The following is a 22,222-nucleotide window of genomic DNA, read 5'->3' as shown; positions in this document are numbered from 1 at the left end:
GAACTTGAAAAACTAGATTGAGGATTTTTCGTGTGATGAAGGTTCACCCAAGTTTTCCTTGTTTGCGTTTCTGCAGGCGTACAGTTGCCCCATGTGGGCCCCTCACTCGTATCTGTACCCTCTTCATCAGGCTTGCCTAACAGCCTGCCGAATGTACCCAAAGGTGTCCCTGGCAGTGTATTCCCACAACCCTTGGATGCAAGAGGTTTCTTTATCTCAGAATGGAAATGAAGCTGCCCGAATAGACGGACACTTGCCTGGGCAGAATGAAGTTGGAATGAATGGCCAGAGTCCACAGACTGACACCCGGCCTCCATCTGTGCCCCTCTTCATACCTGCTGCTCAAGTGCCTGAAAGCCAAGGACTTGTCTGTGTAGAGTCTGAGAATCTAGGGCAAGGCCTTCCTGCTGAATACGACGAGTCCTTCGGGGGCCAAAGCATGTTCCCACAACCTCCGTTTGGGCAGAATCAATTTCTAGGACCTGTTCCTGTTGCACCAATGTACTCTCAACTTTGGTATGGGTATCCTGTTCAGGGCTATGTTGACAATTCTGGGGTGAGACAAGTGGTTGTGCCCCCTGTGGACAAGAGAGCTGATGCTGGCTTGCCTAAGGAGAGCCTTGCTGCAGCGACGGGATATGCCGAGTCGTTTCAGAAGGCAAGGAGTGAAAACAGCATCCAAGGCTTACCTCTCTCTGCAGCCACTCCAAAGAGTGACTGTAATGTTCTAAATAAAACCTCAACCAGAGTGCCTAGGGAGAAGCAGGCTTGTCCTGCTGCGCCATCTGCTACACAAGCAGAGTCTCTACTCCAAAACCCATCCACAGAGATGCAGGACAGCAGAAGACAGGTGGTGTCAACACCAAAAAGAGAATTGAAAAACTCTGCTTTTAGCCATAAAGAGAAGAATGACCAAGCCAGTGCAGGCCTGGAGGATTGTCGGGTACAAAGGCCAAGGGAAGAGAGTTCTGAAGATGAGCATGAAGTGTGTGATATGCTGAGGAGTGGCCGGTCAAAACAGTTTTATAACCAAACGTATGGAGGTGGCAGAAGGCCTAGAGGTGAATGGGGCTACCCTCTTGGACGGGGGGGATACAATTACTCAAGAAATGAAGAAACCTGGAGGGGACCACACAGCAGAAGCAGAGATGATGGCTTTCAGTATCATCGCAATTATAGAGGAAGGCCATATCGGAATGACAGAAGAAGAGCAAACATGGGAGATGGCTATCGTGGGCAGCAGCTGCCTTAAGAGTACTTCTTCCAGAAGACGTCAACATGCACATGAATGTTGACAGCTGAAATGTGCCCAAAGGTTTCCCCTTTGTTTTCTTTGAAGAGTGATGTGAGGCCCAAGGGGAATAACCTCATGAGTGTTAAATAACACTTGGAAATTAAAAAATAAATGCTAGTTGGTTTATTTAAATTCAGAAAACTATTATAAACGATTGTGTTTAAAATATTGAAAGATAGGTTTGGTGTTTGGACTTTTTCTTTGGAATTTATAATAGAAAAAAGTGGCTACAATGGAAACCTACTACGGTTGGGTATTTTGACAGATGACAGTGAAGAATGTTGAACCAAATAGAATGTATGTCCTCGCATACTGCATCTTGGGTCTAAACACTTGTAGCTTCCTGGACAGTTGACTTCGATGTGCTTCCAATCCAAAGGCCTTTCATCTCAATAATCTGTGAAACTTGAACATGTGAGGTTGCGTTTTGCTTCAGGATGCCACATATGGTAGTCAACTATCCTTGTGTGTCCTAGGTGGTTGATAGTGTCTTACTCATAGGGTAAAAAAATATTTTTTAATTTTATAAAGCATTTCTTGAACTTGTAAAAAGCAATCGAGAATACTCGTGTATAAACTGGTAGGAAGTTGTGGTGAATTCTTCCAGGCAGTCTTAACACTGGTATGATTGTAATGGTGCCTATGCCGACTGTGTACCCTCGACAAAAGTAGATGCTGTGCATTTCCAAAATAGTTTTGCAACTGTTACAACAGAACTTTTAAGATACTTTTGCACTGACAAATCCTTGAAACACTTGCTACGTGAGAAATGCATGGGCTAGATCTAAGCTTCCCTTTTCTGTTTAAGCTTAGGCAGTGAGTTGCTGTTAAGCCTCCTCTGCCCCTTTACACTGTGGAAATGTTTGTATTGTTTGTTCTTGCCTTTTTTTAAAGCCTCCTTTCTGCCTATATATAATATATATATATATATATAAAGCCTGGTTGCCCATCTTTGAGTGGGAAATTTCTAACTTACACTATCAATCTGGTTGCTTTCTTTTGCCTTACAAAGCACTGAAATATGTGCTCCATTTTTTCCCTCTGTAAAGTTGGACTGTGTATATTTGTGTGTGCATATCAGTGGAGAAGGTGATGGCTACTACTATTTTGTGTCCAAGAGATTGTATAATTTCCATCGGGAGACTTGAATGATACTGTTTATGAATACCCTTCTGATGTATGCTATAATTAAAAAAGTTTTGTTTTTCTGAATTTTTTTATATGGTGTGAGTGGTTTTTAAACATCTACTTGATAACTAGGTAACTGAAACTCAAGTGTAGACTAGGAAGCTGAGTAAAGTTTAGCTTACAACAACTTTGCAACTAAAGCTTAATACCTAGTTTAAAAAAAAAACAGGAATAGTTGGGATTGGCAGAGCATATGGTATTTTCTCCCACCCTCCCCCGAAACAAAGATGTACTCTGCCAAGCTCATATTCCCAGTATGTTTGCACTTCTGTCTCAGTGACGTTTACGTTGGCTTGGTCATGGGCACAGAATGGAAGATGGCAGGATTCCCAAGAATGTGCTCTTTGGGAGCTGGCAGCAGGCCTGCTGCCAGACAAACTATTATAGCCTGCAAATGTGACATGAAGGCTGACGACATTAACCCCGCTATGTGGGAATCCTCTGCAGATAACCTCAGTGCTTAGAGACCAGAGGAGAAATGACTGCTGGGAGAGCACAGAGAGAAGAAATGTAATGGTACACATGTAACAGTGAAAATGGATGCCTTCAGCTGCCCCCAGCTTCAATAAAATATTTCTCTCCTGCATTGGTCTCTAGCCACAGCAAGTGCTGTAACACTCCAATAGTTTGACTTCACCCCTATTGGTGCACTAGCTGTGTTAATATAACATGTGATAAGACACAATTACACGGGCCTTGCAGAACCCTATAGGGCTCTCTGTTGTGAACCTTTCCAGATTTAATATATAGACCCTATGAAAGGAGAAAATGCAAATAACTTTTAAACATGAAAGCAAGTACATGTGTACCAGCTCCGTAATCCAAAGGTAGAGGGATCAAATGGGACTAGGAGACTAATGTTCAGGACGGTCTTTTCTCATTACAATGACTTATATACTGGAATTAGTTTAATGCATTAGTCACAGAACCTCAAGGGAGAAACTAGACTAACAACTCATGAGTGATCTTGCTTGTCAAGGACTATGCATGTTTAAGCCTTTGCAATCTGATCACTGACATTCAAACAATAATTGTAGATTTAGATGACATTTATTTATGAAACCCTCATTTACAGAGAGTCAATCTTTTAAAATAAGCAATTTCTATATCTTGACTTTTTGTAAACCATCTTGTACAGAAAACAGCTCAAAGACTTAAAATTGGAAACATGTCAGCATTTGGTACATTAATAAGTTAGGTTTGAACCAAAATATCCCCATTGTGGAAAAAGTACATAGTATCTTGGTACGGTCACTTCAGCTGTCTCTGCTTTGAAATATTACATTAAAAGATGGCCTTAGCAGGCACAAAAAGTGGTGCTCTGACACTGCTACTGGGCAGTAGATGTTACATGACAGTAACATTCTATTTTAACCTCTGGAATGAGAAATATTTTAAAACCTGATTGCATTTCATATAACAAAGTTTTCATTTTTATAAACTGATGATCAACTCTTCATTTAATCATCCAAGAAAAAGTAGTTTCCACTTTTCTTCTGTTCCACATCCTGTTAGAAAAAAAAATACCATTAGAAACCTTACCCCTGCTTAATCAAACAGCATTCCAGATACATTTTTTTCCTTGTACGACAGATTTGAAGAAAGCTTAGAATTCTTACCTTGATTGAATTGAGTTTGTTTATTCTTGGTCTGTAATTGTTTGGATCTCTTCTGAAAGTAATCTCAAGCTGAGACAAGAACTTATTCATGCCGGCCAAAAGAGTTTGAGGACTGTGAAGAAAGCAGGTGTATATTACTTTCTCAAAAGTGCTTTTAATGGTCTTGTAAACCTGCATAGTCTGGAGAGGCAAGAGTGCAATCTCTTTTTCCTGGACTTCCATTAAAGGGTCCTCTCTTTTACTTTTGCTAGGAACACAATGCACTAGGAAATCATCTTGGCCTCTTAAATCACATCCATTGTTAACATTACTCCCTTTCCAGCTTTGCAATATTGGTTCCCTAGTGGTGAAACAATAAAACTGCTAGTACATTTGCAAAGCTAACAAGGGTCCATTATAGTTTCCAACTGGATGGGGGACGTGTTGAGATTCTTGAATTGCAGGGGGCTGGACTCGTAAGTCCCTTCCAACCCTACAATTTTATGATTCCCACATAAACTGGGGGATAAATGGCATAAACTGATAGGCTCATTCACCCAGTAAACACAACACCTACAAGACTCCAGTGCCAGGAAGTACTGCCCTTACTCTGATTGCTTCACAACAATTCCATGCAATAATATGACATCAACACAAAGCAAACATGAACACCACAGGGATTGAACAAATATTGTGGCTCCTTCCCAGAGTAGAAGGATCCAAATGCAGAAGCAGATCCTGTTGCCATAGGAACATAAGCCTCAAAACTGCACTACAATACTCCCCCCATGCTGTATATTACCTGTTTGCCACTGTGCACCTGGATGGAATGCCATCAAAGACAATGACACGATCTGCAAGGTAGGTAGCCATGATGAAGTCGTGCTCTACCACAAAGGCAGTTTTTTTAGCATGGAGAATGAAACTGAAATGAAAGGGGAAAATCAATGAGGCTTTTGCAATTTATAAAATGTTTTTTTTAAAAGTTAAACTACCTTCAAATATCAAATGAAACATTTGCAGACATGCACCCCTCTTTCCCTATCCACACTACCCAGGTTACCGTTTGACAACTCTAGCTGCCATCAGACGTTGTTCTGAGTCTAGGTATGCAGAAGGTTCATCAATCAAGTAGACATCAGCTGGCTTGCCAAGACAGAGGGCAAGAGCAACCCGCTGCAACTCACCACCAGACAATGTTTGCACCTGGTAGAAGCAATATTTAAAAAATCACTTGGTGTAAGAGGGAAGGGACCCATTAACTACAAAACATGGTATCACATGGGTGATAAATACCTCTTGATCAATGATATTTTCAATCTGTAGAGGTTTCATTACATCAGTCACAAACTGGGGGTGTGTATAGGCATCTCGAATCTTTTCATGAAGTAGCTGACGTACACTTCCCTATCAAAATAAGTTCACACTTTGTTTAGTTCAGTTCCCCTCATTCTTACTCTGTCATTCCCATTACTTAGAAAGTGAAAACATGAAACAAACACTTACAGTAGACTTAGGACTAATCTTCTGCGGCTTATAACTAACATTTAAAACTGGTACTTCACCTGTAAGAGAGACGACATATGTAGTCACAGTAATTAAAACCAAAATTAAAGTTTTAAATATGTTATATAAATACACAAAACATTACTTTTATCATCAGGTGTCAGTCTCCCAGCAAGCATACGAATGAATGTCGTTTTTCCAGTTCCTGTAAGATTAAAAATATATAAAATCAAAATTAGCAAGGCATAGTTTATGGCTAGTCGTTAAAACATAAATCTGCATATAATAAAATTGGCAAAGCTTTGGGGAACAGATCTAAAGGCACCATATAGGTCCAGTTTGCTTATTTCAGTAAACTATAGTTCATGCTTTATCATGAACGCACTAACTGTAACCAGTTCCCTCATCTCCACAAGTATAGGGGAGAAAACCACAATCTGTGGCGAAATGTTACACCTAAACTGGAGTTTATGGTTTGTTCTTGTTCCATAAACCAGAATCTATACTGAGGTTTGTCTGGAATAAAACAAACCATGATCTCCAGGTTTGGGTATATCACTAAGCTGGAGATCATGGTTTGTACCCCACCTCTGGCACTAATGGATACAATTGGGGTAAAATATTAACTATAGTACACCGTGATGTACAAATGCTTCCATCACTGCTACACTAATTTTTTTTTCTAAGAGCAGAATGCTAATAATTCTTTTTAAAAAAAACACGGGTTCAGTGTTGTTTTTACTTGCCTGTTTATTATGAACTGATGCAGCATTCCTAATCTACTATTATGTGTTCTACGTGGGGCTAATATGCAGGATGGTAAGAAGGCTCAGTTGGTGTGGAATGCAGTTGATTTGACTGTCATTTAACAGCAGGTGGTCACAAGGTGCACAAGCTCTCAGTTCTCTTCTAGGCCCAGTTCTAATGTGATGGATTTTTTTTTACTTTAGAAGTCATAAATCGGTTTCTGGGCCCATGCAAGACTTTCAAAACTTTAGAGAACTGAGTCCATGCTTGGTTGAATAAAGGTATTTCAGGCATGTATAGTGCGACTATCTTCCTGCAGCTAAGTATCAATGTTCACAAAGTAGTGAAACAAGCAGAAAATAAGAGAAGCCGCTTACATCTTGATCCAAGTTGGGGGGGACGGGACTAGCCACTTGCCATTCATTTTTAAATGATGGTTTTCAGTCTATTCATTTCTTTTGCTGGTATCCACCGAGACATTTGAAACTTTTTAAAAACGGTTTTAAAATATTGCAATTAATTTGGATGAGGCCAGGAAACAACCAAACGCTGTTCCTGGAGAGATTTGCTATGTCCTCTATTTGCATCAATTTGGATTCAGAAGGGTAAATATTAAATGACATTGGATGTGCCCCAACTTTACCAACTGGGATAAGCAAGTAATATCCTTTCACTCTGACACAGCCTTTGGACTTAACCCCTGAAAAACAGATCACAATGAATTCTCCAGTTGAAATACACTCACCATTTTCTCCCAGCATCACCATTATTTCAGAGTCAGTGAATTCTCCAGCAACGATTGACAGCTCAAATTCCCCCATCTTTTTTCTCATTCCGGGATATTTATACATGCACATCTTCTTGACCTCTTCTTCGTTAGCTGTCTCTGCCACCTTAAAAACAAGAGATGCATCTCGGAACCTTAGGTTTTCTGTTGGAACATAGCCATCCAAGAAAATGTTTATCCCTGTAGGAAGATAAATCACCATTAGTAAAGAGCACCTAAACCAGGCATAAATCACCAACATGACAGAACAACAACAGACAACCCAAAAATAGGACTCATCTCTATTTAGGGGTACTCAGGGTCTGCTCTTCACTTGGAAATGCATGTCATATTACTTTCATGGTACTGAGATGAAACAGATGAGGAATGAAGTGAATAGAACTATATAGATGGAAATAACTATATATTGGTAAAGGCAAGAGCTAACCCAGCTCAGTAATTTGTCTAATGTGACCTACTTTTTAAGTATGAGAAGCCTGAGAGCATTTAGGAAGTATTTGTAAAAAAACCAAACCCACGCACACTAAAGATATCAAATTGTTTACATCACACATAACTATTTTGTAGGAAGAACACATAATTGAGGAAGAAGAGAAAGTTGATTTAAAATATAGTTACCTTCTCTTACACTAAAAGGCATAGTGACAACACCATAAGCACTTGGCACACCGTATAAGCAGCAGATGAAGTCAGACAAATAATCGAGCACACTCAGGTCATGTTCCACAACTATAATATACCTGAAAAAACAAAAACAAAAAGACAGTTGAATTAGTTTTCTTCTGTTTTTAGATTCAAGCAAAAATATGACAGCATGAATATTTTCTGCTACTACATGGTACCATTTCATAGTTCATTTTAAGCAAAATGGTAAATTGAAAATATTGAAAATCTAGTTGCCGTTATTTTAGTTGCCGATATTAAAGTCAAAGAATGTCAGTTTCAGTTTATTCTCCACTTTACCCAATAAATTACAAAAGTAGATGCAGTAAGAGAAATGTAAAACAAAAAATAATAGATATGAGTGGTTGTTACAGGTAGGTAGCCATGTTGGTCTGACGTAGTCGAAACAAAAAATAATAAAATTCCTTCCAGTAGCACCTTAGAGACCAACTAAGTTTGTCATAGGTATGAGCTTTTGTGTGCATGCACACTTCATCAGATATAAGTGGGATATTATCCAGGAGCAAGCAATGTCCACCCCTACTGTTTCTACAGTAAAACTAAGAACAAACAGTAGCATCCTCAGACTCTGCATCACTAAGTAAGTGCTTAAGATAAGGCATACTGGCATCGGTTTTGGTTGAAATCACAAAACCTGGTATGAATTCAGGCACTAGTGGGCAGGATAATACTATGAACAATTAGTATTATTACTAATTTAATTATGTATCACCTTCTAACTGCAGATCTGAAGGAAACCTACGCAGTAAACCAATATTAAACACAGGCAATAAGAACTATAAGTAAGGATACTAAACATCCCGCCTCCAAGTACATATCTCTCATATGAAAATTTTCACATGTAATCAGCATTATGAGGCTTGAGTAATAGTACCGCTATTTATCATTACATTACTTACCGGTCAGGATTTATTAGAGATCGAATAGTAATGGCAGCCTTCAGACGCTGCTTAACATCCAGGTAGCTGGAGGGCTCATCAAACATGAAGCTATCGCAAGAAAAAAAGCGGGGACGGACAGGTTTTATGTTCCTCAAATTTAACAGACCACCAATCCTTCCCTAAATCCTATTTCTCTCTAATGAACTGAGAACCAATAAGAATGGAGCCCAAAAAGGGATTGTTGAGAAACAAGAGGGATATGCCAGCACCATCAGGTGCACCTAAAGGTATGCAGAAGTACAGAAAGTCTTTTTTAAAAACCCCAAGGGAGCAAAAAGCTGAAAACAAGCAAATGGGAAATGAGCCTTGAGGGATGAAACGTCATGTTAGTAAAGAGAAAAAAGAAAATGTGTGTTATGTAGAGGAATGAATTGGCCCCTTTGAACCCTTTACACAGCTTCTAATACCCTGGAGGGCATGGCAGGCTGGAATCCTGAATACCAGTACTCCTGTTAAGGGGTGAGGATACAATATTCTGTTGCCATGTCCCATTTCTCAAAGGCTTAATAGCCCCACCACCTCCTCCTCCTCAACCATGCTCTGTCATTTGGTGCCTTGTTCTTCTGCCACAGTATCACACAAAACAGTGATAACCCACTGGGCTAGCACAGAGGTTGGACCCAGTTATCTGTCTGGTTTCACTCAAAGAATTCCCCCAATAAGTTGTGAAAAATGTCTTTTCAATGTTATACATGGACAACTCCATGTGAGCTTCCTTGCTAGAAAGTGAACACTCATGTTAAGTCACAACAAGTATTTCAGTCCCTATGTTGTCTGCAGAAAAGATTGGTTCCCATGAACATAGCATCCCTGGTTATAAATACAAGTTTAAAGCATGCTGAATGCTAAAATTTGAATACTCTCTTGTCAAAACGCTGCATAAAATAATTTGTAATAGAAATGGTTATGTGACTATTATGGACTCTTGCCAAAGTCTTCAGTCTTAACATAACAAGGTTGTATCCAATGGTGTGGACATGAGGGGGAACAGGCTTCTACTCATATATCTGAAGGCAACCCTGTACAGGGAAGTTTTTAATATTCAATGTCTCATTTTGTTTTCATTTCTTGGAAGCCGCCCGGAGTGGCTGGGGTAACACAGCCAGGTGGGTGGCATATAAATAATAAATCATGATGATGATATTGTTGTACAACAGGACTTCTCTCCTCTCCTGTAAACCCTCAAGATCTGCTCTGGCGGGTCAAGTGATTCTCCAGAGCAAGTTTGGTGGTTGTGATGGGCTGAAAGACAGCTCTACTTGCACAACACTAGATTTCACAGAGTTTATAAACCCTAGTCAGTAAAAGACGTGAAGTTAATTTGGTAAGTGAAAATTATGCGTACAACTCAAGTCACAAACAATATTCTAAAATTAGCAAAGTTACTGAAGTCACTATTAAAAGCCAAATTGCTACATACATGTCAGCTTTTTGAATGCAAACCACAGCACAGGCAAATCTCTGAAGTTCTCCTCCTGATAGATCTTCAACGTTTCTTTCCCTCAGATGAGACAAATCTGCAAATATATTTTTCTCACAACCAAGTACTGTACGTACAAAATATGCTAACGTGTCAACTGGTTATACTTAAATATATTAGTTTCTACGCAAGAACTTCACCATTCATATCAATAAGTAACTCCACACATTAACTTGGGTTGCATCAACAGTGTCCACTGCACAACATGTACAAGTCCCAAAATGAACTGATGCCCTCTGCAAATGAAGTTAAGTGTTGGCGGATGCAACTATGGCTTCAGCTATACTAGCATCCCTCTGGATGACCTTTTTGGAATGAACCTCGAGACATAATTTTTTATGAATGGTTTTGTTCATTCCTAGAAAGTAGACTCTGGCAAGGCAGCGGTGAGGGACTACTGCTCTTCCCTGTGGTCTTTAGCCCATAGGGTTCCATCATATTCCCATATTGTTCATAAAAAGGTGAAAACGTGCCTTTTTCAATAACCTCTTGTGTTGGTGTTTTTAATTTGGGCCTCCATTAGGTAATTCTGTGGCATTTATTTTATGGCTACTGTATTATTAATTGGTTTTATTGTGATTGAGATGGATTCAGACTATCAATACCAGTGGAAAAAGTGAAGTTGTTCACGACTAAGTCCAACTGATTTCAATGGGTCTACAGCATGACTAACTTAGTCTGGACCCAAGCAATTTTTAGCTTAAGTCCTATTACTGGGACAGAAGGGCAAGATGCACATGATAGTATACTTTTACAAAGAAAGCCTAAAATATTTCATAAGTAACTAATATTAATCACCATTCTGCACTAAGCAGTCTATAAACTTTCTTAAATATTAAAAAATATAATGCTGAATGTGAATTTAAAAGTTTAAGGTTTATGAAAGAAGTTTCAATTTAAAAAAGAAAACAGAAAGCTTTTAGGACTAATTACGCAGATTATTTTAAAACTTTGTATAAAAACATCACTTACCAAGCTGCTGACATACAATAGTCTGTGTGCCAGTTTCATCTTTCCTGTCCAATATAGTGCCCACTGTTCCCTGTCACGATAAGATGACAACCAGGACTTTACTTAAGCCACGATATAAGATACTGTACTAAAATTGTAATCTGCACTTGACTAAAACTCTGCCTTATATCTTTCATACAGAACAGGGTGAGCTCCCATTGCTCCGTCCCAGCTTCTGCCAACCTAGCAGTTTGAAAGCACACCAGTGCAAGTAGATAAACAGGTACCACTATGGCAGGAAGGGAAATGGCGTTTCCATGCGCTCTGGCACTCATCACAGTCCTCTGTGTGCCAAAAGCATTTAGTCATGCTGGCCACATGATCTGGAAAGCTGTCTGTGGACAAACACTGGCTCCCTCGGTCTGAAGCAAGATGAGCACCCAGTCGCCTTTGACTGGACTTAACCATCCAGGGGTCCTTTACCTTTACCCCATACAGAAAACCAGCCTGTTTCTCCCCCCCCCCCCAATCCTACTTTACAGCACAACCCTAGCCATGTCTACTCAGAACCAAGTCCTACTGAATTCAACGAGGTTTACTCCAAGATAAGGGAATTTAGGACTGTAGCCTTAGCTAACAAGCTTACTCACCTTAGCAGCTTTAGGGATCTGGTCCACATACTGGGGCTTAATGATGGCCTTGAGGTCATCTTCCAAGATCTTGGTGAAATAGTTCTGCAACTCAGATCCTCGAAAGTAAGTCAGGATTTCTTGCCAGTCAGGAGGATCCTATCCAAAAGTATTTCAAATAAACACTTGAGAGGTATGGAAACACGTCTAAGGATAAGAATACTTCGAATGGCATTTTGAGAAAATGTTTGAACTGTTCATGAAGGAGCAGTGGCCTCCTAGAGCAACACTGGCTGTAATCACACCCCAGTAGTCCGCAGTAAACACTTTACATTGAATGTACAAGCGGTTCCCTGTTTTCTAGTCCCCTAGCATAAGGAACAAAGCACAACTCCTCTAATTCTAGATAGAAGTAGGTAGCTGTGTTGGTCTTCGTATCTGAAGAAGTGTGCATGCACACGAAAGCTCATACCAATAACAAACTTAGTTGGTCTCTAAGGTGCTACTGGAAGGAGTTTTTTTTATTTTGTTTCAACTCCTCTAATGTAAGGAATAAAGCAAAATATGTGACCTAAGTGTTAGGTCCGAACCAGAGATCATGGTTTATTGCACTCCAAACAAGCCATGATGCGATGCCAAGATTTATTCTTGAACATGGGTTGTTTAGAACTAAAGAAATCACAATTCCCTTTCAGTTGTAACTGGAAGCTAGGGATTATGGTTTTCACTCCCACTCATGCTAGGAGAGAAGAAAAACAGGTGTAATCTTCACATTCATGCTAAACTATTAGCTATGGTGTAATGTGACTCACAAATGTGTCTATCATGTGCTTCATAAAGCAGTAGCAGCAGCAGCCGCTTACAGCTCTGTTCTTTTTTACATCAGATAAATTGTCAGGTGGTATTTTTGAGAAGCTAGTTTGAAGCAAATCACGCAGGACTAAATTTAACTTGTCCAGCTTGCATAGAATACAGCTAGCAAGTCATTACAGCTACTTGTAGGCAACCAATTCTTTGTATAAAAACCTAACTTTAACATCAATCAGGTCAAGTAGTCAGAACCGAGATGCCTGAACCTACTGCTTACTTATGCATTCCGTCACAGAAATCTAGGATTAAAAACCTTTAATGGAGGTATAATGGAGGTACGCAAGGATTCCCCCCGCTCCCCCCCCCAAAAGTATAGTATATCAATTCAAGCTTGGGGGTTTAAAGTTTTCACAAAATACTACTACACAAGGCAAGAACCACGAAGTGTTTATGTGGGATGTGAATGCAAGTGAATTCACAGCTGGAAAGGGGGATTGGAATAGGAAATGTATTTTGGTAGTAGAGCACATACATTGCATGCAAAAGGTCCCAAGTTCAATCCCCTGCACCTCCAGCTAGGGCTGGGAAGAGACTTCTGCCAGAAACCCTTGACTGCTGTTGCCAGTTAGTGTAAGTCAGATGGTCTGATTTGGTATAAAGCAACACCCTAAGTTTCTGTGTTCGTAACACAGAATGGCATAATAATGCATAAAATAAAAAAGACCAATAGCAATAGAGTGGAAAGATGCTTATGGCAACACCTGTCATCACTGCTGCTTTACAATGCTCGTCCTTTCAACAGCCTCCTTTCCCCACCCATTGACTTCTTGGTCCAACAGGAAAATGATGGTTAACATCCTCACGTGAAAGAAGTTTGTATATCTCTTAGCATACATATTTGTGAACTTCCTAATGGTTAAAAGGCTATATAGATTTTATTTATTGGGGCAAAGTAATGCTGCCAGTCTAGCAAGCACTACTCGTTTTCACTTGCACAAGAACTGCAAAATGCAGTTTCAAAGGTTATTAGGAAATCACATTTGGCATATATTTAAAATACATACATCATATTTTCCAAGGTTTGGCTTCTGTTTTCCTGCTAAGATTTTCAAGGCAGTTGACTTTCCAATACCATTGGTTCCAACCAACCCCAGCACCTCTCCTGGACGTGGAATAGGCAACCTTCATAAAGTAATCCAACAGTTTACACAACAATAAACGGACACAGCCTCATCTACAGCAAGAGAGAACTTAGGTGTTAATTCAACATGCTTTCCTCTCTCAACCCCATTATGTGCATCATTTTAATCAGAAATAAGGAAATATAATTAATGATATCTAAAGTGATACAGTATCTATTTGCTCTGGAATTTAAAATTATATACACTATCATTTAATTGCTTTACAAAGGCAAACAAGACACATTTACCAAGGAGAATAATTCAGAAGGGAAGACTTTTCGCCATAAGTCCTATGTGCACACACACACAGAGACCACACTTGTTTGTACTCCTATCTTGGAAGGAATGGCTTCTTTCTTCTAAACCAGAGCTTTCCAAACAGTGTGTCACAACATGTTAGTGTGTCAGCTGCCATGTGTAGGTGTGTCATGCAAACACTCTTATTAGGGGTTAGTTTAACCTCCCGTTTGCTAGTAAAACTGAATAACCATGTCATAAAATGATACATGTCTAAAAAGTGTGTCACCAACATGAAAAGTTTGGAAAACTCTGTTCTAAACCTATAGGTCATTCTATACAATATTATATTGCTGTGAAGAAAGCTGTCCTTACACTATTCATAAAGCACAGAGATCTAAATGCAGCCTGCACTATTGGGTACATCCTACAGGAAGAAAGCAGCTTCATGCCCTTCAGAAGGTGGTTGAACTGTTTGCTTGCAGTGGCCTAGCACAAAGCTTCTGGTGGAGCAGTATAATACTGTTGACCCATTTTAAAAACCAGTAACTCAAGGACTGGTTCGTATATGGCTGCACCAAGTTCTTCTTTTTATTGTTTTCTGAAGACTCGCAGTGTTAGCACTGTATAAAAAGCAAGTGCAGAAGACTGTGGCAATCCTACATTAATTATGCACCCCTTGGTACAGTCATTTAGCTCAAGGAAAATTCTCCTTCACTCCATGAAGGTAGCTGTGAACAAATGTCAAGTTTTACTTAATTTACAAAGCAACAATGAAAACAGACCCTTCTTTAAAAAGTTCTGTACCAGGTAAGCAATGAAGCCATATATGTTTAGCTCACGTCACAGAGAATGACAATGAAGTAAACACCTTCACTCCCAGAGATTCCTAGGTTGTTTGTGAGGGTAAATGACTGCTAGCACATAGCATCTTGCTTGCACTGGCTGCCAATCTGCAACTGAGCCAACATCGAGGTTTTGGTATTAACATGTAAGGCCCTATGCAGCTCAGGACCATATCACTTGAGAAACTACCTTATATTCCCAGGCCACTGCAATCTGTAGAAGAGTTTTTCCTCAAAGTCCCCAAATATCAGAAGCCCACTCCACAGTGATTTTGACTACAGCTTTCAGTGTGACTGCCCCATTCTGTGGAACAGCATTCCTTTCAAAATATGATAGGCACCCACTATCTGCACTTTCTGGAAACAACTGAATACATTTTGTGTGTGTGATAAGCTTTACCAGCTGGCATGGGTGTCCATTCTGTATGGTTTAAAATTCAAATCCTGGTTTTCCCCCGTTAACTTTTTAACAGCTGTTATTATTTTATTTTGTACACTGCCTTGAAGGAAAGTGGAAGGTGATTAACAAATAATGATAATAATTTATATTAACAACTTTTCAGGGATTGTAGCAGAGTTGATACCTGTGAAGTTTGAAGGCATTGGCACAGTATCTGTGTGTTGTTTCTTTCTCCAGGTTGCTAGGCAAGTTAACAATGGACAAGGCTCCAAAAGGACATTTCTGTAACACAAATAAAATAAGCTTTTACGTTACAACAAATAAACAAAACAGAAACCAAGTATAGTATTGGAATAAAACTGTTTTCCACTTGTATTTGCTGCCCCTATCCTACTATGTTTTCAGGAAACAAGCCATGGTCTGATTTGCCATCTGAACCTAGACTTACATACAAACCTTGAGAAGCAAACCAAGAACAAACCTTGGTTTCCCTCTTAAACTTTGTCAGGAGACCAAAAAGAAAAAAAGACAAGTGAGAGCACAACGTATTTTCCAACAGCACAGTGGGTGGGTGAGAGCAGCAAAACATGTTATTTCAGTAACATTTACCAGCACACCACTTGTTCTAATTAAACCAGTTTAACTATGGATTAATGTACTGTGTGAACCAGGCCACAGTGGGGTTTTCAGAGTTTACAATGGTACATGCAAGGTGAAGCCATGGGGACGTCACTAGCCATGTTTATTTGAATGTCTGGGAGGAAGGGGACGTGCAGTGACGAGCACATGTGCCCAAAATTCTCAATGTATGGAGGTGGGATGGGGAGATGATCACCCATGTCCAAACAGCTCTAATGTGACATATGTTTTAAACAGATTTCAATTATTATTACTAGACGTAATCTTTACCTTTATGCAAATACCACAACCAATGCACAATGTTTCAGAAATCCATGCTATTTTGCACTGTGATGTCACTTCTATGCACAGCTTCCCTGGTGAAAAGGAATATTAAAAAGGTTAGACACGCAGGTCTTATTGAAAGCATTAGTATGGAATATGATCTAGAAACCATGCAGTAGCATCAATTTGTGACTTAAACCTCAAATAGTCATGGATACTTAAAAATCTGACTCTGTAGTCTACAAACCAGTAAGTGAAACATTCAGCTTGTTTTAATTTTAACAGAGTTTTGTATTAAGTGTTTTGAGTTCCTTACCCATTCGAACCACAGGGCAGCTCTTCTTGCACTCTTGGCGGCATTTCTTTGGCTTACACTTGTCATGGCTCACAATAGCAATTCTTGTTAGCTTATCAGCCATCGTGATGAACTTAGAATTACGTAGATACACAGACTAGAGATTCCAAAACAATGGAATTGGATAATTCAAGTTCTATGTGGAAACAAATAGAATGATTAATAAAAAAGTGAGAAAGCACATGATTGGAGTATGTTATATAATGATATAAGAAGTGCAGTCCAATATCAAGCATGTTCATTAAACTCAGGCATGGGTTCTCATTTTGACAAGCAATCATTGTGGGCAAAGTCTAGAAACTGGGAATGTGTCGCCCTCCAACTCATACCTGCCCCAGCTAGCATGAGCAATAGTCAGCGATAATGGGAGTTAAGACTCCCAACAACATTTGGAGGGTCATGGATTCCCATCCTGCTCAAGTTCCCAATATTTATTCAGCTGGTTGTGACAGACAAGGAACAAATTTCACTAAGATACTTTGAAGAGATGCCACAATAGGGACATTTCTGTAAACCAATAAAGTCCCATACTGGTCCAAAATAAAACATTGACAGAAGATCCAGTTTTTATATGGAAAACTACAGAGACAGAGAAATGCAATGAAAGAGAAAAACCAGGTTACCTTCCTTATGCATATTTCAAAGATAGGACCTATCCTGCCATATTTTAATACTTCAACTTATATACAACAAAGTGTCAAGAAAATATATCAAAACCAACCTGCGGAGCTGATGAAATGTGTGTGTGTATACATACACAAGATAAAATGTGCATACTGCTTGACTGTACACATACTTCTAGTTACTTCTTCATGCAAAGTGACAAATTATTTCTGGAAAGTATTTTTATCCAAGGAAACATAAAGAGCTCTCTTATGTTTTTTATTCATGCATGCTTATATACACCACAGTAATTTTATTCTCCACTTTAAAAATTCATTGTGGTAATTGGTGAGTCATTTTGATGCTGTGAAAGACTAGTGATACATACTGAATGACAAAGGCATTATCTCCTAGCAATGGAAGCAAGTCTCTGGCTCCACCCATCAATATTACAAGCTTCTTTACTACCATGGATTGATAAATTCAGTTTCATGTATAACCAAATTTACATTAACACTTGAACTAGTAAGGACTTAACAGCAAGATGACTGGGAATATGCTGCCTTCAAGAACATCATGCTTTTGCCTCCTGCAAAACTGCCTCATTATCTCTGACAATGCCTCCTGCAAAACTGCCTCATTATCTCTGCTTCCTACCTCTGAGTTGGACGCTACAAAATTATAAGGTAAATCCAATACTAGCATGCTTTTAGTGCCATGATCTTTAGCTGCAAGTGTACTGTCCTGAAAATCAGGTATTGCAATAACTAGGTGAGCAGAATAGACAATTTTCTAGTGAAATCTTTTATTTAAAAAATGCCTTAGAATTTGGGCCCAACCAGAGATTGGCATGATAATACCATGAAAGTACACTGTGCAGAACACTACTGTCCAGATAAGGGGATACGTCTTTAAGTATGTTCAGCATAACAATACAATATGAATGCTTGTAAAGATCTTTTTGAGTAAGCTCTTTACAGAAGTAGTTACATAATCAAAAACATAACAGACCAGACATGACAACAGGACATACCACAAATATAACACATGGCTAAGTAATACAACAATGAAATAGGATGGAAGATTAAAAAGACAGAGAGAAAGGAAATTAAGGAATAGAATCCCAATGGGACAATGACTATTTCATGAAAAAATAAGAAATACCACTGAAGAGCACACTTCTGAGCCAGAGAGGAATAAGGAGTTATAGAGATCTGTCTAAACTTTCAGATAAATGTTTTCAGATAAACAAAGATATTCTATCTTATTCTCCTCTCACATCCTTCATGCAAATATATGAAAGTGTTCTTTATACAGAATGCTACACCCCAGTGCATGTTCTCTATTACTGGAAAATTCTTATTGCTAGGTAAAGGTAAAGGGACCCCTGACCATTAGGTCCAGTCGTGACTGACTCTGGGGTTGCGGCGCTCATCTCGCATTATTGGCCGAGGGAGCCGGCGTACAGCTTCCAGGTCAGGTGGCCAGCATGACTAAGTCGCTTCTGGCGACCAGAGCAGCACACGGAAACACCATTTACCTTCCCGTTGTAGCGGTACCTATTTATCTACTTGCACTTTGATGTGCTTTCGAACTGCTAGGTTGGCAGGAGCAGGGACCGACTGAGCAACGGGAGCTCACCCTGTCATGGGGATTTGAACCGCCGACCTTCTGATTGGCAAGCCATAGGCTCTGTTATTTAACCCACAGCGCCACACACCACAGTGCTACCCTGCTAGGTAGGCTCTATAATAAAGCTGTTTGCACAGCAGAATACCTTGAACCACAGTCTGGAAAACAGAATGGTCACCGTAATGTAATACAAAGTTGTCCATCCTCATCATATCACATACATTAATAGACTTGCCTTTAAAACAGACAACCCAACCTTCTACTTACACAGCAAATGCCTCAGTGTGGTGGAAAAACACTATTACTTCAATTATATTAATTCTTTTAAAAAAATTGCATTAAGGTAAAACATTTTATTTGCAACAAATTGAAAAAGTGCATTGAAAATTATACATATTGACATGATCAAAACTTCATTTTAACTTCTGATTAGCTTCAATGTGAAGACATGGTTTCCACTGAGACAAAGCTATCAAAAGAAGTGTTCTTTATCCATAGTCCAAATATTATGCAGGCAATGCCATCCCAACACAAACCAAATAGGAAGTCAGCAACTCACTCTTGTTTTTCGACCAGCTAGTAACTGTAAGCAGATGCAGTCACTGTGAAAGCTGTGATGCACCATAAGGTCTGAAGATACACTGTCCACATAATTAAAAACAGGAGCTGCTAAAGAAGCTGCCACTAAGATGAGCTGTACTACTGTGTTCATCCTGCTGATAAATGTTGGCTTTAACTGAGCAGTGGCATAACATGGATTAAAATATCTAAGTGTTCTTAGTGGAGGAACAGTTCTGTATTGCACATAAAAAACAGCAGCAATTAATGCAATGTCCCTTAAAATGACCATAGATGAAAGAGGAACTGGAATAAGATTTGCACAAGTCAGGCCAATGTACAGGACACTGATAACAACTTTATCAGCCAGAGGGTCCAGAGCACTTCCTAAAGCAGATTTTTGGTTGGCCCAGTTTCATGCAATAAAGCCATCCAACAAATCTGTTATTCCAGCCAGAGTAAATACACCCAATGCAATACTGAAATTTTCTTTAACAATCAAGTAGCCCAGAACTGGTGCCAGACCAATCCTTGCCATTGAGAGAAAATTAGGAATTGTCCAAGAGTTTTAATACAGTTTGGTGTATCAGTGGGAAGGCCTCGCTTTCCTAGCACCGTGCTCTTGTGTTTTTTGTGGGCCACCTCCGGCTCCGACCCTGTAGCTTGCATCGTGGCTGCCCGGGCCCTCGGGTGGAGCACCTGGGCCAGGCCGAGGTGAGCAGCTGCCAGGAGCCCAGCGGGCGCAGCAGCAGGCGAGGGTAGGCAGCGGCCATGAGTGGCACCCGGGAGAGGAATCTGGTGCCAGAGGCTTTGCTGGGGCCCACAGCCTGTGCCCCTCAGGAGCCCCCAGCTGCAGGCATCAAATTATGTTAATTCTGAACAGGGGTCATGTTTGCTGATATTCTACTTGATGTTATACTTGGCCAGTAGTTAGACCAAAAAGCTCCACCCTGTAGGAATGCAAAGAAAGGCCATTTTCTGCCTCTGTAATCTCCTAGAGTCCACCCCCTCTTTTCATTTAAAGATATCAGTTTTTCCTCATGAGGGCCAGGAAAGAGAGAAGCGACTAGCATATGCTGCGAGAGAGTGAAGTATGCTGTGAGAGCTTTGCTATAGCAATAATAATAAGCTGTTTAAGAAGCTGGTCTTTCTGGCAAAGAGAACTGCTGACACAGGAAAAGGAAGCAAAGCTCCAGCTATAAGCCAAGTTCTCCCCAGTGCAGAGATCCTGTTTTTGTACCTCAGTTGGGATTTCTATTTATGCACAGCATTTTTTGAAGGAGACCACTTTCCTATAGTTGTTGTCATAAGAAATGATATAATTCTCAATGCCTTCTGTCTTCTAGGTCCTTCAGTACTGCCTGATGTGGCTGAACAAAGTTATAAGTGAGAATATTTTATGCAGCTGTTAGCAATAAAAATGGTTAACTTTATATACCTTAGCTCTCTTGCTTTGGCTTCAACAGACGAACACACCTATTTTAACTTTAAAAAGGCAACTCCTACATCCATATAGGTACACAGAGATCAACTAACCATCCTAAAATCTACAATGGAAAACCATAGAGGGACCATCCTTATCTAAGCCATTACTTAATGCAGGGGGGGGGGATAAAGAAGGAGCACATTTTTATGGTACCTTCCAACCCTACAATTGTATGATTCTATGTAATACTGTAAATAGCCTTCTAGCAACTTTAGACAGCAGCAACATGTCAAATTTACCAGTAGACGACCAATTTATCAATCTCAACTAATTTTGTTAAAAAGAGACACTAGTCTACTCATGTCAATACTACTGCCGCACCATACATTTAAAGCAGTCATGGGTTCCCTTAAAGAACCATGGGAACTGTAGTTTGCTATGGATACAAAGAGTTGTTACAAAATGCCTGTTCCCTTATAGAGCTACACTTTTCCGAGTGAGTGGTTTAACAAGTGGCTCCTCTTTCCTAGGACCTCTGTCAGAGGAATATGGGGTCTCCTAAGGACTCTCTGCACCCTGAAAAAAACTACAGCTCCCAATATTCTTTGTTGGAAGCCATGGCTGCTAAAATGCCACAGCTGTGCTTTAAATGAATGGCACAGACGTGGCCTTACATCTTGGAAGATTAAAAACCAAGGGATTGGAACTCCCCCTCTCTCTTTAGGTATATATGTATGGAGGGCCACCGACACTGAATTTAACAGGAGATGGAGGATACAGCCAACAATGCGGCGGTCTTGACTTAAGACAAGCTTACCCGAGCGGCTCATGCAAGAGGAAAAAAAGAGTAATTTAAACACCTTTTGACAGTCGACCACTGTTTTAACCTTTCTTACCAGGAGGGTCTGTTTAGCTGGAGCCAACCCGCCGCCCGCCCCCCAATTTTTTCTTGCCTTTTCAAAGCGTGGAATCCACCCAGCCCCCAAACAAAGGCCTCTGCGTGGAAAAGGAAGATCCGAATTCATTATGGAGAGTCGGGGAGAACCAAGGGGTTCGACAACCCGTGGAGATGGGGAATAACTAAAGGGGAAGGAAGAAAGGCAGGAACCCCGGGAGGCGGGAGCCTGCTCTGCCTATTCGGCAGCTGGAAGGGCCGGGGGCCCCCCGCGTGCTCCTCATACAGCCGAAGCCGGCCGGGAATCCGCGCGGCCCAGCCAGCCTTATCTCCGGCCGCTCAAGCGGCTCCACCTGCCCAGAGGAGGAGCGGGTGGCCCGCCAAGTTATCGCTCTCCGACAGCTTTTACTTACCAAGAAGCGAGGGGGGGGAAGGGGAGGCCTCTCGTCCGGGACGGAGGGAAACGGGGAAGCTGCGAAGGGCCCCCTCCGGGGCTCGCAGCTGGGCTCGGAGACAACGTGCTCCGACTGCCACCCGGCCAAAATGGCCGACACCCTAAAAGGAGGAGCTGG

At 40.4% G+C, this 22,222-nt stretch overlaps 2 protein-coding genes and 1 pseudogene across 2 annotated transcripts in view; 1 reads left to right on the top strand and 2 right to left on the bottom strand.

Moving 5' to 3' along the window:
* Window positions 1–3,696, top strand: part of LOC118083720 (OTU domain-containing protein 4) — a 17,342-nt gene extending 13,646 nt beyond the window's left edge. Inside the window, exon 11 of the mRNA XM_035112459.2 lies at window positions 77–3,696. Within this exon, the coding sequence (XP_034968350.2) occupies window positions 77–1,252 (1,176 nt within the window). The 3' untranslated portion in view covers window positions 1,253–3,696. The remainder of the gene's footprint in view (window positions 1–76) is intronic.
* ABCE1 (ATP binding cassette subfamily E member 1) lies at window positions 3,514–22,222 on the bottom strand. Its single transcript, XM_035112461.2, has 18 exons — window positions 22,064–22,222; window positions 16,498–16,672; window positions 16,188–16,273; window positions 15,463–15,560; window positions 13,680–13,797; window positions 11,827–11,964; window positions 11,198–11,267; window positions 10,166–10,262; window positions 8,704–8,793; window positions 7,739–7,860; window positions 7,079–7,300; window positions 5,732–5,791; window positions 5,587–5,645; window positions 5,377–5,487; window positions 5,144–5,286; window positions 4,883–5,005; window positions 4,102–4,213; window positions 3,514–3,990 (listed from the first exon to the last, which is right to left on the bottom strand). The coding sequence occupies exons 2-18, from the start codon at window positions 16,598–16,600 to the stop codon at window positions 3,943–3,945; spliced, it is 1,800 nt and encodes a 599-aa protein (XP_034968352.1). The 5' UTR covers window positions 16,601–16,672; window positions 22,064–22,222; the 3' UTR covers window positions 3,514–3,942.
* Window positions 17,790–19,915, bottom strand: LOC118083722 (cardiolipin synthase (CMP-forming)-like; annotated as a pseudogene).

The sequence above is a fragment of the Zootoca vivipara genome, chromosome 9 (genome assembly GCF_963506605.1).
Source record: "Zootoca vivipara chromosome 9, rZooViv1.1, whole genome shotgun sequence".
NCBI lineage: Eukaryota > Metazoa > Chordata > Lepidosauria > Squamata > Lacertidae > Zootoca > Zootoca vivipara.
Note: the sequence above shows the minus strand (reverse complement) of the source record. Positions and strands in the feature narration are given on the sequence as shown.

Bases quoted from the DNA above. Each gene is read 5' to 3' on its own strand.
- ABCE1 (XM_035112461.2), bottom strand. From the start codon at position 16,600: ATGGCTGATAAGCTAACAAGAATTGCTATTGTGAGCCATGACAAGTGT. The intron at 11,268-11,826 runs GTGAGTAAGCTT...TTATCGTGACAG, and splicing joins AGATCCCTAAAGCTGCTAAG to GGAACAGTGGGCACTATATT. The intron at 7,301-7,738 runs GTAACTATATTT...ATCTTCCTACAG, and splicing joins GCCTTTTAGTGTAAGAGAAG to GGATAAACATTTTCTTGGAT.